At 35.6% G+C, this 15,554-nt stretch overlaps 1 protein-coding gene across 2 annotated transcripts; it reads right to left on the reverse strand.

Annotated features, from left to right (window-relative positions):
* Positions 1-408: 408 nt before the first annotated feature.
* On the reverse strand, positions 409-14,974 carry LOC132287183 (NADPH-dependent diflavin oxidoreductase 1). 2 transcript variants are annotated; one of them, XM_059789713.1, is made up of 12 exons: positions 14,789-14,974; positions 14,572-14,649; positions 14,385-14,489; positions 11,327-11,418; positions 9,778-9,962; positions 7,048-7,145; positions 6,801-6,875; positions 6,580-6,690; positions 5,540-5,659; positions 2,711-2,830; positions 1,335-1,551; positions 409-1,109 (listed from the first exon to the last, which is right to left on the reverse strand). In XM_059789713.1, exons 1-12 carry the CDS (start codon positions 14,954-14,956, stop codon positions 580-582), a joined length of 1,899 nt encoding a protein of 632 aa, XP_059645696.1. In that variant the 5' UTR covers positions 14,957-14,974; the 3' UTR covers positions 409-579. The 2 variants fall into 2 exon arrangements, with proteins under 2 accessions (XP_059645696.1, XP_059645698.1); XM_059789715.1 differs by lacking the exons at positions 14,572-14,649; positions 14,789-14,974 and having other exon boundaries at positions 14,368-14,489.
* Positions 14,975-15,554: the final 580 nt, after the last annotated feature.

Genomic DNA, 15,554 nt, shown 5'->3' on the forward strand with positions numbered 1-15,554 from the left:
GGAGAGAGAGAGAGAGAGAGAGAGAGGGTTCAGAGAGAATGGAGATGGAGGCGACAGGGGAGGCTGAAGTGATTTGCCCTAAAAATATTTTGCTTTAATATATAAAATTTTATATATATTATATTATATTATATTAATATAATATTATATATATATATATATATAATATAATATATTATATATAAATTTCCAAAAAAAAATGAAAATAAAAAAACTCAACCCGTCAACCCGACCCAACCCGCCCGAAAATATTCGGTCCGGGTTATGATCATAAGTTTAATTCGGGTTGGCCCAACCCAACCCGATTCGGATTGAGGCTGGGTTGGGACTGGGCTGGGTTGGGCAGGCCTAGGTTGCAGCCCTAGGTGTTTATGGTATGGTCTTAGACTCAGTAGGTACATAAGCCTCTTACAGAACCTCGTTCCTAGGTTCTATTGCTATATATTGAACAAAGATTACACACAATATGAAAATTGTTTGATTGATCAGTTTACATTTTTTTTAGTACCTTCACAACATGGCTGCTTGTGTGATTTCCTCTACCAGAATTGCCACTAGAAACGAAGAACCGAGCAGAGCTCAAGACCAAGCTTCAACATGATACTTCCCGGCCCTTTCCAGCACCCTTAGCCACCTCACAGCAGCTTCCCTCGGAACCCCACTTTCTTTAGATATAATTTCCTCAAAGGCTGACAATACGTCTGAGGGCATTTTAGTTGAAGAACCTGCAACATATACAGCAGCCCCATCACTCAGCATACCCCAAACCTTCTTGCTATGTTCTCTCATCTTATGTTGTACATAGACCTTCTGCCGCTGGTCCCTGGAGAAAGCAACATAAAAGCCTCCACCTTTATGTTCTGAGAGTACCCCTCCATTGTGTGCATGGGACAACCAAAAATCTCTGTATAAGAAGTTGTTTTCCTCATTTCGGCAACCAAAGAAGAAAAGAACTGGAGCAGTTGAACAAGTTTTACTTTGAAGGGCTCTTTCCTCCACAAATCCGCGAAAAGGTGCACAACCGGTTCCGGGTCCAATAAGAATGAGGGGGAGAGACGGTGGTGGGACATGAAGGGAGCCTTTGCAAAACCATGCTGGTATATTAACTCCTGCCAAATACGAATGAATAGTAAGCACATTACAGGAGGTGATGATGATAGTTGCTTCATGGATATTAATTTTGAAATAAAACCACCTATGGGCCAGTGGCCTAGCGGTAACAGGCTATTACTTCCCAAAGGGTGGTCAAGGGTTCAAACCTCAGTGGAGACATGTGTGTTTGAATACCAACTAAGAAAAAAAAAAAGAAAAAAAATTTGAAATCAGCCTTATACCTTGCTTAGGATCGAGTCCAGCTAGCCATGCTGAGCAAAGACCAGTTCGCTTCCTCTTAAAAGGTGTTGTCCACGACACGACGTCTACAGTTAAGTGTACTTGATTGGGGTGAGCAGAATGAGAAGAAGAAATGGAGAATGCCCTTGTTTTTAATGGAGGGACCAGCTGCACCAGCCATTCAAATGGCATTTGCACGGAAGGGAAATCCTCCAGTACCTACAGTGGAAAGAATATCAATTCATTATAGGATAAGAGAAAATTCATGCGCGCAAGTAAAAGAAATATGAAAATTTTAGAAATATTTATTTCACTCAGCTTAATGTGATAAACTACCACCGAACGTGCAAGCATTTTTCTTTAGCACCTATGGAACTGCATTAATGAATCAGTAAATAGGCATCCACCAGGTTCTATTCATACAAGGTAATAACATAACAATTACACAATTAATCATGTAGGAGCAAAGCACCAAGTAGTTCATGTTTATGTAGAGTGACCCAGAGCGTCCATTGAACCAGAATGGATCAAAGGCCAATGGTTCAACCGATGGGAAAAAAGGGTCAATAAATAATGAATGAATTAGAAAAGAATTACTTACAGAAATAGGAAAAAGGAAGGGCAAATTTTGCAAGTTTGGACTTTTTTCTAGCAGGCTCTAGACATTTTTACAACTAAAAAGATATTTAAGAACACACCAGATTACTGTTAAAAGCTTGTCAACAAGGCTCATCTACTAATTACTAGCATTCTTTGATCAAATACTAACACCATCTGAATAAAAAGATTAATTAATATAAATAAACTTTGTGATGAAGAAGAGCAATCATTTCACTCCTGCTTTGGATATTGATGAAGAGTCAGGTAAAATATTCCTTTAGGCTTCAAAGGATTATCAATAACATTCTAGTCAGAATTATTTTTTCTATATAATAATAACTTGGTTCAGCAGAATAGTTGCAAGGCACACTAATCAAGTATGACTCTCGTTATATCTGACAGTATGACGTTGCCTAAGGGCGGCCTACGTCTTTGGATGTAAATGATGCTACACAGACCGATATAATATAAATCATATAATGAAGTACTACATTAGTACTTGTATTATATACAAATCATATAATGAAGTACTGTATTAGTTTTTTTTTTATTTATTTTATTTAGGGGGAAAAAATCCATATCTGCTGAGTGCTGAAGCACTCGTATTACTATTGTTTATATATTAAGATCTTCCATTCTATTATCTGGCTTATGTTCTTTATATTTTAAGTGATCACACACTTAACTTCCATGAATAATCAGAAAGCACATGTAGATATGTATCCAATGGGGCACAAAGCAAACCACACAACAACTATAGTTCAAATAATTTTATCACCTCCAAAACAGTTCTTCGTTCCTTCTGGTTGTATTGGTATAAATCATCTCTTCCTTCAGGAGAGGTAAAATATTGAAGCCTTTCCTTTTCATGTTCAGCACTGGCAAAAAAACTCATGACCTGGAAGAATCATTATACAGAATGGCTCATCAATTATAAGCCTTCTAGCATCATCAGTCTTGAAACAAAAGCAGGACAGTAACAATTTGGATAGCATGGAGCACTAACACATGTAGGAATGGAATGTATATTTCCTTTATTTTTATGTCAGACAAGTGAAATTTATTAAGGAAATGTATAAAATAGTTTTTTTTTTTTTTTTTTTTTTTTTTTTTTTTTTTTTTTTTTTTTTTTTTTTTTTTTTTCTCAGAAATCAAGTATTCATTATAACCAAAACTTGCATTGTTACAGTTTTTCCCAGCTCTGAGACCATATTCATCAAATCGAGTAACATATGTGATGAGAGATATAGTTCAAGCTGCAATTTGATTATCAAAGGCTGCACAGCACAACCAGAACCCAAACTCGACCAGTTGACTGTGCTTGTGTTCAACGATTTAAACTTCAATGCAAGCTTGGGTTGGGACCTTAACCAGAATACTTATCTATTTTGTAGCAAAAATATGCCAGCATATGTAGGACATTAATGGAACCCCACCGATTTTATCTATTTTGTAGCAAAAATATGCCTGCATATGTAAGACATTAATGGAATCCCGCCAAATCTGTTTATACCACTAGCATCTTAGTGATATGAGGTTTAGAAATGCTCTGTGAAATTGTGGTTCTACTAAAATTATTCTACTAATGCAAAAAATCATTTCCTCTTAATACTTTAAATTATTTTTCATTATTAGAAGTTAATTCAGCATGGTCTGCTTTAGTCTTTGTTTTAGCCTTCTAGGGTTTGTCCAATCAATGGAAAAAATGTGATAAGAGGCATTTAAAACTGCCAAGTAAGCAAAATATACATTAGCAAAAAAAGCAAGTAGCGCCACTCAGCCTAGACTATTCCGGAGTAACGAGCACCAATTGAGGTGCCTCTGAGTCTGAGCTAGGTAACTTTGGGTTGGATTTGTGTACGCATTTTATTCAACCCACTCGTTGAGCACGTGGGTCATTCATAGCCCAATCTACTCAAGTTGCAGCTCTATATATAGTCCAGTAACACAGGTAAAACAACTGTGCATTTGCTACCAGACGTTTAGGTATTCCTATAATCTGGTAAGAAAATTAGTGGCTTCTTCAAGTATTCATACTTTTAATAGTAAATTATACTTCTGCTGTGTCATATAATATTAAACTTAGAAATAATTAAATAAAAGTTAGATTACTTTCCTATGATAAGTAGGACAGACATCCCAACTTAGAATCACCACCCCTCCCCCCCCGGGGGGAAAATAATAATATATAATAAAAAGAAAATGGAAAAACATTAAAAAGAAGATGGGAAGGGATGAGGTAGACAATAGATCACCAGACTAGGACAGTAACTTAAAATTGGTGTGCAGGACACACGGGCAAAACTGCTGTTGGACCAAGGGGGACTATGCCCAAACCTGGCCCACCCCCAAAAAAAAAAAAAAAAAAAAAGGACCTTATCTGTGATATCACTGGTTCACCAAAAAGGAAAAATATTATTAAAAAGAAAACGGAAAGGGGTGAGATAGACAATAGATCACCGGTACTAAAATAAGTCAACGAGAGCCAGACTGCAATAGAAGAATCAGCTTAGTCACACGACTCCACATCACATCAATTGTTGAAAGATTGAAGTATATTAATTTTTTTTTTTTCCCTTCCTTCTCTCTCTACCGGTCTTGAAACCTTAACCCAAAGCTTGGGAGTTAAGACCCAAATTCACTAGAACAAAGGTAGACCAGTAGTATATTAACAATTTTGTTGAGTGCATAAAAGCAACTTTTGACCTAGAAAGCACGGAACTCCTCTAGGGGGTGCCATAGTGGTTTGGACATGGCTACGGAGTGTCCTAGAGAGTGTATCATTTTATTTTGGACTTGGAAATGACACTTTCGAGACGCAGCGGGGCAGGTTTGCAATTTTTTATTTAAAAAAATGGGGTTCCAATGCAATTTTATAATGTATTAAGGGTTAACAGAAAACTAATAATAGCTTTTTAAATAAGAAATCAAATTCCAAGTACCCTAGTTTATGAACAAATTAGTGATTACATTCATGGTATTGTGGATAAATTAAGTATGAAGTAAAACTCATTATTTAATAAACAAAATAGTATGTATATGTTTATATTATTGTCATATTCTGGCCGTTTGTGTGTCCTATTTTTTAGATTTGTCTTATCGTCGTATAGAGTCGTACCCGTATCCCATGTCCATATCCGTACTTAGCCATAGACTGAGTGTGTAGTTCAACAAAACAAGGTTAACCAAATTCTCGAGGGTTGGGAACACATTTCACATATTAGAATTCCTAACACATCAGCAGTTTATAAGTAAAGTTTCCAAATCATCTTGTCCAAGCACAAAACCCAGCACACCAAGATGGATTACCATAAAATTTAAACAAGTTACTTGTTAACAAGATTTATAACCGATATATCAATGCCAAGTTCAAGAAGGTTATGAGTACTCCTGTGTCAGTATCATGTGTTTCCTTTTCCAATTGATGCATGGACACTGCAATCCATCTAAAACCCACTTACTTGATAAACAAAATAAATCAGTGCTCAAATGTTATGACAAGCAAAACAAAGGAATCAAAACATGTCAAATGACAAAAGCTAAATAATTCGCTTCAGATATGTCACAACAGAGAAACCAAACAAAATAAAATATTAGGGTTTCCTACCTCAAAGAAATAGCGTCTCGGGGAAGCTGATGCAACATCCATTGTCAGTTCCACGAAAGTTTTTAATTTAATGGGGACTTTAGAATTGACAAGGTGACTCTCTGTACCCCTAGGATGAACCTGAAATATATATATATATAATAAAAAGAAATATATTTTCCATCAGTGATGACAATAATTCAAAATTAAACTGCAGCTATGATTTGAACATGATATTAGCACCATTTTAGTGTAAGCAGTAAAAACAACATACATAATCTAAATAACTATTACGATGCATAAAAATATAGATGTTAGCATAGGTTGCACCAATTTTAGGGATAAATCACCTAATGAGACAGAAAAGAGGTATCATAAAAGCATTAGTGTCATTTTATTAAAGTCAACAGCCCAACTATTTAGGGTTAGTTTCATATTTTTTTCTTTTTTAAAAAAATTGTTGCCAGTCCACTTTACACAAGGTCATGTTTTCTAAGACAATTGTCTACTCTGAATTCTGACCACCTCTGCAGCTGACTTTTAAGCCTTCCTAAGGGACATTACCCAGTTCTGGTCCAGCATTTGGTATTTGGTATTTGGTATTTTAAGCCTTCCTATAGGGGAGGACTCGAAACTGACCTAACATTTGGTATTTCATAAAGAGGCTGCTCCAAGATTCAATCACGCGTCAATGGCACTAATGCTAAAGTGATTAACCGCTGAACCAGGAAACGGCACTCACTTCTAAGCCTTCCTAATGTCCTCAAAACACCTTTATCTAGGCAGCATATCAGTCCAATCTTATTGGTGCAGTAATTGGCATTTATTACACATAATCAAACCATCTCAGTAATTTCACAGCACATAAGTATGGTGAAAGATATCCGCGAGTTTCTATAGTAGTTGTACAACATCTAATCAATGCTAACCCTCATAAAGACACATTTATACAATGTAAATACCTATTTGGGGATAAATCAAGTATCATTCAATGAAAGACCCTACATTTTAGAAACATCCAAGGAGCAATAGACGTGAAATGATGGAAGACAAATACGTACTGTGATGTATGAATCAGGGTTCAAATTACAACGCTGCATGAAAGCATCAACTGCAGCAGGACTTTGACCAGGAAGAACCTCAAGACTATCGCCAACTTCATATTCAATAACCTCAAAAAGATAGATTGCGACACATCAAATTCAGAATGAGTAAGTGAAGTGATTACATTCATGGTATGGTAGACTTGATCTCATGATGAAGACAATAATTTTAGACTTACTGATGAAAGAGCTTCAAATTCAAAGTGGCGCACATCTTTCCCACAGCCTGCTCTAGTTAATGGATAATTCTTGACCTACATCAGTGAGTTTGAATGAATTACAGATGAAAGTGCTTCAAATTCAAAGTAGTGCACATATTAGAACTTCAGACATTAACAAACAGTTATGTAACACATTGCACTGCCATCGTATTGACTGATACAACAATATATTTGGCAAATACTGTAGTGGCAATGATTTCACTACCATTTTTAAAAAGCAATCAGGCCTATTCTTGTCACGAGAAATTTTTCCAGGGTACATTGAGCGAGCTCTCTCAATCTGCATCTGAATAGACTTCAGATCTGGGACAACCACAAGAAACATTTTTTCGTAAACAAATCAATATCTGAAGATTCCTGCTTCACAAACTAACATTGGCTTAGTAACACAATAAGCTGAACTGCAATATAACTGAATTATAACTTAATGGAAGTTTGGTTCAATACTGAATACACACAATCTGGACTGAGTATTGATATGAGTGATCTATGGGATTGATTTTAGGAATCCTCCATCAATATATTTTCATATTTATCACTTGTATTCTTTCACCTATAAATAGAAGTGGTCATTTTAAACAAAATTAAGCGAACATATAATAAAAGGGATGTATCCCTTTGGGCTTTGTGTACCGTGGATGTAGGCCGTAGTGGCCGCACCACGTATATCCTTGTGTTGTTTCATTCTTAATTTCTCATCAACACAAAGGTTTGTAAATTTGATGAGAAGTGGCTGTAACTAGATCTCTTTAAAGACTTCTGGAGTTAAAATTTTCAGATTGTACTTCTACGGAAAATTACCATCCAAAAGTTCTCCAAAGCTGACAGGCTTCTGGAGTTAAAAATGTCAGATTGTAATTAAATTCTCTTTATCTGTGTTTTTTGTTCGACCAGTACAAACATTTAAGTTTCAATTGATTGAAAGGCTTCTGGAGTTAAAAATGCCAGATTGTACTTCTAAGGAAAATTACCATCCAAAAGTTCTCCAAAAATGAAGGTTTATTGTTTCGTATAAGTTGAATGAAAATTTGGAGCTATACATTTGCCATGCATGCTTACCAAATGGCCTAATTAGTAAATACAGAAAAGTTATTTTACATGCGTAGGTGTAGTCATCAGTGTTTAACATGTTCACCTCAACTCATGCCAAGTTGCAAAATCCATTGTCCGGATGTGGATGTTCCTTGAGCAATCCAAGGCAAAGGGTATATCATGGCTCCTCAAGGATCAAGAAGACATGTCATAGGCAATTTGGAAAAAGGGATGCCAATATTCTCGATATGTGAGCTCTTCTATATGGTCGAACAAAGGGTGATAGATTGGATTTTGATAAGATCCATAGTTCTAATCACTGGAGTTTTGAGTGAAGTATGGCTTTGAAGACATGAATTCTGGTCTTTCAGAAACTAAGATTCAATAAATGAAAGAGGTCCTATTGAAATAAGATGTTTATGATAAATTCTTATCCTATCATTGTATCTCTCTAACACATATTTTCCTCCCTATGAAGTCTTTATCTCATACTTTTATTTCTAACAAAAAGAGCCATAACCATAATCAACCAAGAGGAATTAGGGGTGCACAAAAGAACCGTGGAACTGGAACCATGAGAACCAAGTTCTCACGGTTCCGGTTCCTAAAATGAGGAACCGTTGAGATTCAGTTCGGTTCCAGAACCAAACCGAACCGTAATATATATATTATATATATTTGATTATATTATTAATATTAGTAACTCTAATTTATAATCCTTTAAAACAAAATATTTTTAGGGCAAATCATTTCAGCCTCCCCAAGCGCCTCCATCTCTATTCTCGTTCTCGACTCTGAACTTGCCCTCTCTCTCTCTCTCTCTCTCTCTCTCTGCAACTGCGAACTACAAAATCTACAAGAATCAGAAGTTCAAAACCCATATATTTCAGATCTACAAAATCTACAAGCATCAGAAGTTCAAAACCCATATATTTCAGATCTATCTGCAAGAATCAAAAGTTCAAAACCCATATCAGCATATCATTTCAAGATTGTTCAAAAAATCAAAACCCATATCTTTCAGTTTCCATCACCCGCTGCTCCAGTTCAGGTTCGCCATTCGCAAGCTTCAGCCGCTGTCTCTCAACTCTCAAGCTTGCCCCCCTCTCTCTGTGCAACTGCTAACTTGTATGTATGGGTCTTGTTTTAATTTTTTTTCTAAATCAACTAATCAAGGTCAGTAATTCTTGTTTTGCAAACTAAAATCAAGTGTAATCTTTTTTTTGTGCATGCATATATATATATCAAGGTCTGTAATTCTTGTTTTGTAATCGAAACTCATATATTTCTTCTTCTTTTTTTTTTTCTTTTTTTTTTTTTTTTTTTTGCGAATGACCTTTCATATCAAGCCTTGGAAAGGAAGAGGGGTGGACCGTGGCCGGAAATTTGCGAAGCTCATGAGGAAATTGTTTCAGACAGTCACGGTTCCTTGGAACCGAACCGTGAATGCTGGTTCGGTTCGGTCCAGTTCCAGATCTCAACGGTTCGGTTCCGGTTCCATTTTTAAGGAACCGTTAAGATCGGTTCCGGTTCTGGTTCCAGCTGGAACCGTACCGAACCGAACCGTATGCACCCCTAAGAGGAATACAAAAACTAAACCAAGGAAAAGATTTTTGCAGGTATCATTCACAATACTGAAAATGGGGAGATTACAGAGTATCCAAACATTTCTCCTGAATGTTGGGACCACAATCTTATGGCATACAGTGAGCCAAGAAGTTATGCAAATTCATTAATTCACAGGTGGAGCACAAAAAAGTGCCTTTCTTTTGAGATATTTATTTTAGTGATTCACTTTTCACCAAAACTTGTGAATAAGCAACAAGGAATGACGATAATATGGAACTTTACATTAAGGTAAACGTTAACTTATCAAGTATAGATGTTTAAACAACTAATTTACCTGTGTTAGCTGAAAATTGTGACAGAACCTTGTCGACGTCATGATATGTGATTTGAATTTTGGGTTGATCCATTAATTTCACATCTGGAATCAAAACGTCTGTACCTTTCGGGAAGAATAAGGGATTCTTCTGATGCAACATTTTCCACAAGGAGGACATCCAAGGATCTAGAGCACCTTCATAACTGGGTATGGAAACTAATGCTTCAGTCAATTTAATGCAATTTCAAATTAACGATAGAAAAAGACCAAACTCAGTTAAACTAAATAAAACAAAATTTTCATAATAAAAAGGCAAATAGGAGCTTCTATAACAATTACAAACAAATAAAAATAATAATAATCAAATGACTAAATACACACGGGAACATGTCAAAAAAGTCAGCAAGTGAAAGAAAACTTCAACTAAAGAAGCCCAACATTGGTTCAAGATAGATTCAATGTTAATCCAAGCCACTGCAAACAATAAAAGAAAAGTCTATAGATTACAGTGATGAACAACAAATCAAAAAGCAACTGTCTGCCTGCCACGGCAACAAATCAAAAAGCATCTTGTACTAAATTGATGCAACCTCCAATTTCTAAAGAATGCATTTTCTGTTTAAGCTTCCTCTTCGCTTATTGACCTCAACATTTTTATATAACTCATTTCATGGTTGTGCTGTTTCTAAAACCACAATCCTAGCCCAATAAACCATATATCATGACCACCCATAGAATATATATTCTCTCTACTTGAATAGTGTGTGAACCCACAACACTTCCGGGAAGCACTTCTCACCTCACCCAACCTATTCTGGTTCTATGGATTCCATCCCTTTTAGTCTGCCCTTCCTTATTAATGGTAAATTGAAAATCATTAGTCTCTTTATTTATACGTAAACAGGAAATTATTCTACCAATGGGAAAATTAGCAATAAATTATCTTCAGTGTTACAAAGTATAAATAAATACTATGCACTAAAAACAAAAACAAAAGGCAAAGATAGTAAAATAAAAAAATAACTAAAATATGCTCATGCCATATAGATGTTCCAGCACCCAAGTAAAAGGGCAAAACTAGTGCACGGGGATCCCGCCATTGCGGATTCTAGGGAGGGTTAGATGTACGCAGCCTTATCTCTGCGTGCAGAGAGGCTGTTTCCTTCTTTCAAACCCGTCACTTCCAGGTCACAATGGAGCAACCTTACCGTTGCACCAAGGCTCGCCCTTTATTTTCAGCTCCCAAGTCACCATTTTAATAAACAACGTTAGTAGAAGAACAACAATCCCTGAATATCAACTTTAATGAATAAGTTCGCAGACCTTGCTCTACATAATGTAAAAGCTATGTACATCTACTTATTTTTTTTGTCAGCTAAGGAGCAACATGCTTGAAATATAAATCCGCTAACAAATGAAGCCACTGGACATAAAATAGAAACCAAATTTCAACAACCATGACCTCAGATCTTCCTGACAGATCATGTAACTATTTGTTATTTCTAGTTTTTTTAAGTAAGCTATATTCATTACATTTTATTATCCATGCTTTAAGCCATAACCATACCCTGAAGGGTGCTGATCATCCCCAAGACCTCTTTCAATTATTGCCATTGCCCCAAGATCTGAAAGTCTCTTGTCAAGCTTCTTAGCAACAAACTGTAATTGCAAAGACAAAAGTAAGTTCCAAGTGAAGTATATTGATAACTAACTATTTATTTCATCTAGAATTGCACAGTTACTGTATTGTATGAAAACTTGGCAGCATGCTACAGTCACGTGGCATATATGTTCAGGCACAATCAAAGAAATTTAGACATTTAACATTCAATTTGACAAACGACTCAAATTTATATTGAATGTTACTAAGACATGGAAACATTCAATTTGACAAACAACTCAAATTTATATTGAATATTACTAAGACATGGAATCATCATGAACTGTCAAACGAATTAATTCACGGTGAAAGTAACAATAAGAGGAACATGAACGAGCTGTACTTTTGATGCCAAAAACATGAGACTGGAGACCCATACAAGGTAACCACCAATTATCTACAAACAGATACAAGGCTATGACCAACGAAATCTAAATATGGCACCCTTTAAACTGTGTAACATATGATCACCAAAAAGCAATGAGCAATGAGAAACCAAATAGATAACAGACTCTTGGAGCCCCTTAAATCCTCAAGGGCTTTAAATTTAAATTATGTAAAGAACATAAGCCTACAAGACATCTACATCTACCTCCTCCTCTTCAAGGATTCTTTTGTTTCTATCATTCTGAGGCTCTTTTGCATCAATACAGCTATAGTCATCCAATAGCTTGGGACATCATCCATGAGAAACAGATCCTAAATAAGGAATGACCCAGATCATGGAGGCAAATGGACATTGTGCAAGACAAATGATGCAATCATTTCAAATTAGCCTGGGATGGTAAACCGTCTGGCAATGAGATAAACCAAACAAGTAAATTTTTCAAAACCAGAAAAGTTTTTATCTACCTTCATAGCGTATATAAGTCATGGCTCATCTCCATGAGCACATTAGGTATAATATTAAGACAGAAAATTATTTATTTTTTAATTTACTTTTAGAATCTACATGATATTGGAAGACATAAAATAACCATCATCTGCAGTTGACCCCAAATAATTAACACAGGTAAAGCATCACTGTATGAGTTCTCACGGAGAATTAACTTAACTGACATTTTAAATTAACTGATGGAGGACAAAAGGGGATGGAAAGAAAAGGACGGAGCTCCCTTGCATAAACAAGGAATCTTGAAGAATGACTAGCATCGCAATTGAACTTTCTGAAGAGTACTGCTAAGAGATTTTTAAAAAAAAATTGAAACTGGCTCATATTCCAATGGTTCACCAAGGATGTATTGACTAGTGGTATCTCCTCGCCTTTCAAAATGAATGGTTGAGGTTCAGATCCCCATAGGCTCTGGATCCTAAACTGTCTACTTTTAAAGGAAAAGGAAAATTTATATAGAACAACAGAGATATGAAAAGGAGAAAGATAAAATAGAAACAAATAGATAACCAGATTAACTCCTTGAAGGAGGGGTGAAAGAGAGTGGGTGAGGTTACCAAAGTATTTTCTAGCATTTCAGGGCTAGTTTCCCCAAATGAAATGAAATTTCAAATTCTTATTTGCAACTCCATTGAAGACACTTTACAACCCTACAATATGACTTTTCTAGAACATTTTAACATTGACACCCACAGACAGCAAATCAAATTAAAAATACTGCTTTTCTTGATTTTTTTTACTTGAGAATATAATATCCTAATTTTCACAATTCCATTTAGAAGCTTAAACCTATAACCAAAAACATTTAGAAAACAAAGCAGAAAAAAAAAAAAAAAGCATTTAGAAAACATATCATTATCCCACTAATGTACAAGATCCATATCACACTTGGAGATCAACTAGTATCCAGGAAACTCCAAATTTATGGGGAAAATATTGGACAACGCATAAACAACAAATTTCCATTCAGGTGAAATAGCATTGCATCATTCTTCAACACTTTAAAAAACCTCAATTTTGATCTTTTGCTTTTTAACTTTAACTTCTGAGTGACACAACTCAAGTTTTCAGTGATTTGGCATTCTATTGAGTGCCAAAATAATCAAATTATTGATACATGTTTTAAAAAATAAATGAACCATTACAACATTGAATAAATGTGGACTATAACCCCTAGAAACATCATGCCACTTGTGCAACATTGAGCCACCTTAATCTTTAACAGAAGTCGCGTTTGATAGATAAATTACATCCTTAAAAACTCCAGGATCATAATCTAACATTACATGGTCAGTGACCACATTCTTGGGTTCCCTGATCATATGAACTAGCAACAGGAACTTTATTTGTTTGGGTTGGTGGGTGGGGCGGGGAAAAGAGAAGGACAAATAAATAAATAAATAAACTAACAAGGCCAGTATCTTGTCAGTAAGGGACTTCTCCTAAATATTTCAGTCTCATTTTGTGAACCCTATGGCATTGTTTTCCAACGTAGAATACAAGCCTATTTTGCCCAAACATGGTTTTTGTTGCAATTGTTATGGCAAATAAAATTGATATCCGTCAAACTGCTGCACTCAGTCTCATGATTTTGATAATTTCTGGTTTCTATAATCCATTACCTTCAAAATCAAATTTACAATAAGATCTCCTTTGAATGTGTAACAACAAGCGGAATCTATTTCACCACTTGCATTAATTAGACAACATTATTTTAATTTTCAAAGAAGTTTCCCGGATTTAAGAATAAAAAAAACAAATTCCAGACAAAGTAATTCTTGAAGATTCAAACCATAAAGAAAAGGATTTTTCACTCAAGTCTAAAATCGAAGACTTCCCCAAATTTAAGAATAAAAACGAATTCTAGACAAAGTATTTCTTGAATATTCAAACAATAAAGAAAAGAAGAACATAACAGCCTACAGATAAACAAGAACAGAACAGCCTGCAGATGATAAAGTATGAGCTTAATCATATATTAGATGTCATAAAATGAATAAACAAGAACATAACAGCCTACAGATGTCAGTAGTTTATCTAGAGAGAAAAGAAGTACCGTAATTCCTTTATTACATTATATTTCTGGTAACCAGAATGACCCAATCCAAACACAGCATAGTGAACTCCCTCCAGCCATTGTTGACTAATATTTCGTTGCAAAAGAAACCTCCAAAACACCTACAATACATAAATTAGAATCAGAAAAATCCACACACATATATAGAATCTGTATCAATTGATATGCATTCAAAAAAGAAACCTTCATGGAATCAGGCGTGTCTCCTTGGCCAGTGGTGGAAACAACAAAAACCACAGTCTCCACATATGGTAATGAATTCTGAAATTGCAACAATTAACATGTTTTTATGTTCAGTCAATTACATAGATTTTTTTTTTTTTTCCCAGCAGCCAAACGGAGATTGAAAAGAGAGAAATAGACATGAGTTTGATTGAAACTATAAAAGAGATTGACTTACGGCATCAAAGTCGTCCATGGAAAGGAGAACGACGGGGCAGCCTCTGCGCTCGGCTTCGCGACCTATGCGTTCGGATGCGTCCAACGCATTTCCGGTTTGAGACGCGTAGAGAATCAGTACCTTCGGCTTGTCTTCCATGGCTTCCATCGTTTCTGTTCTCTCTCTCATCTGAAACTTCAAGAACCAGAAAGGGAGTTTTTGTGGGTTTGCGGGTTGCGATCTGGGCCAGGGTTTGGTGTAGTCAAATCACAAAATGGGCCTGCTTTAGCTTCGTTGGGCCAAAAACTTTCTCTTACACAGGACCAAAACTAGGTGCCTTGGAATTATTACCCGAAAAACTCTAGCATGTCGGCAATTGGTGGTACTACTTCGGAAAAATTGGGCCAATGACTTAACGAGGCCCAATGTCCTCAAAAAGGGGCCTTAAACATGTTTCAACTAAAACCATGCTTTCCATTCAAGATTGTGGCAAATTTTAATGGATAAATTACAATGACTTTCTCTGATATTTGGATAAATCTCACATAAGTAGATCGCTTCAGATTTATTACTTTAATCTCTCTTAAGATTTGGGTGTATACTCAACAAACCTCCTCTCCATCAAAACTTGTAAAAAAAAATTCATAAAATGACCAAGTTGCCCTTACACTTATTTTTTTATTTATTTACAATATATTTTATAAGAGAGGCTAACGATAGTGGATAGGAGAGAGAGAGTAATAAGATAGATGAGATAAAAAACTGACTTTTATAATCTTAGGGAAGG

The sequence above is a fragment of the Cornus florida genome, unplaced genomic scaffold (genome assembly GCF_030987335.1).
Source record: "Cornus florida cultivar Cherokee Brave unplaced genomic scaffold, ASM3098733v1 CherokeeBrave_3.0.0_Hap2_Chr11, whole genome shotgun sequence".
Classification (NCBI taxonomy): Eukaryota; Viridiplantae; Streptophyta; class Magnoliopsida; order Cornales; family Cornaceae; genus Cornus; species Cornus florida.

Bases quoted from the DNA above. Each gene is read 5' to 3' on its own strand.
- LOC132287183 (XM_059789713.1), bottom strand. From the start codon at position 14,956: ATGAGAGAGAGAACAGAAACGATGGAAGCCATGGAAGACAAGCCGAAG. The intron at 14,490-14,571 runs GTTTCTTTTTTG...TATGTATTGTAG, and splicing joins ACACGCCTGATTCCATGAAG to GTGTTTTGGAGGTTTCTTTT. The intron at 9,963-11,326 runs GTATGGTTATGG...TTCCATACCCAG, and splicing joins GATGATCAGCACCCTTCAGG to TTATGAAGGTGCTCTAGATC.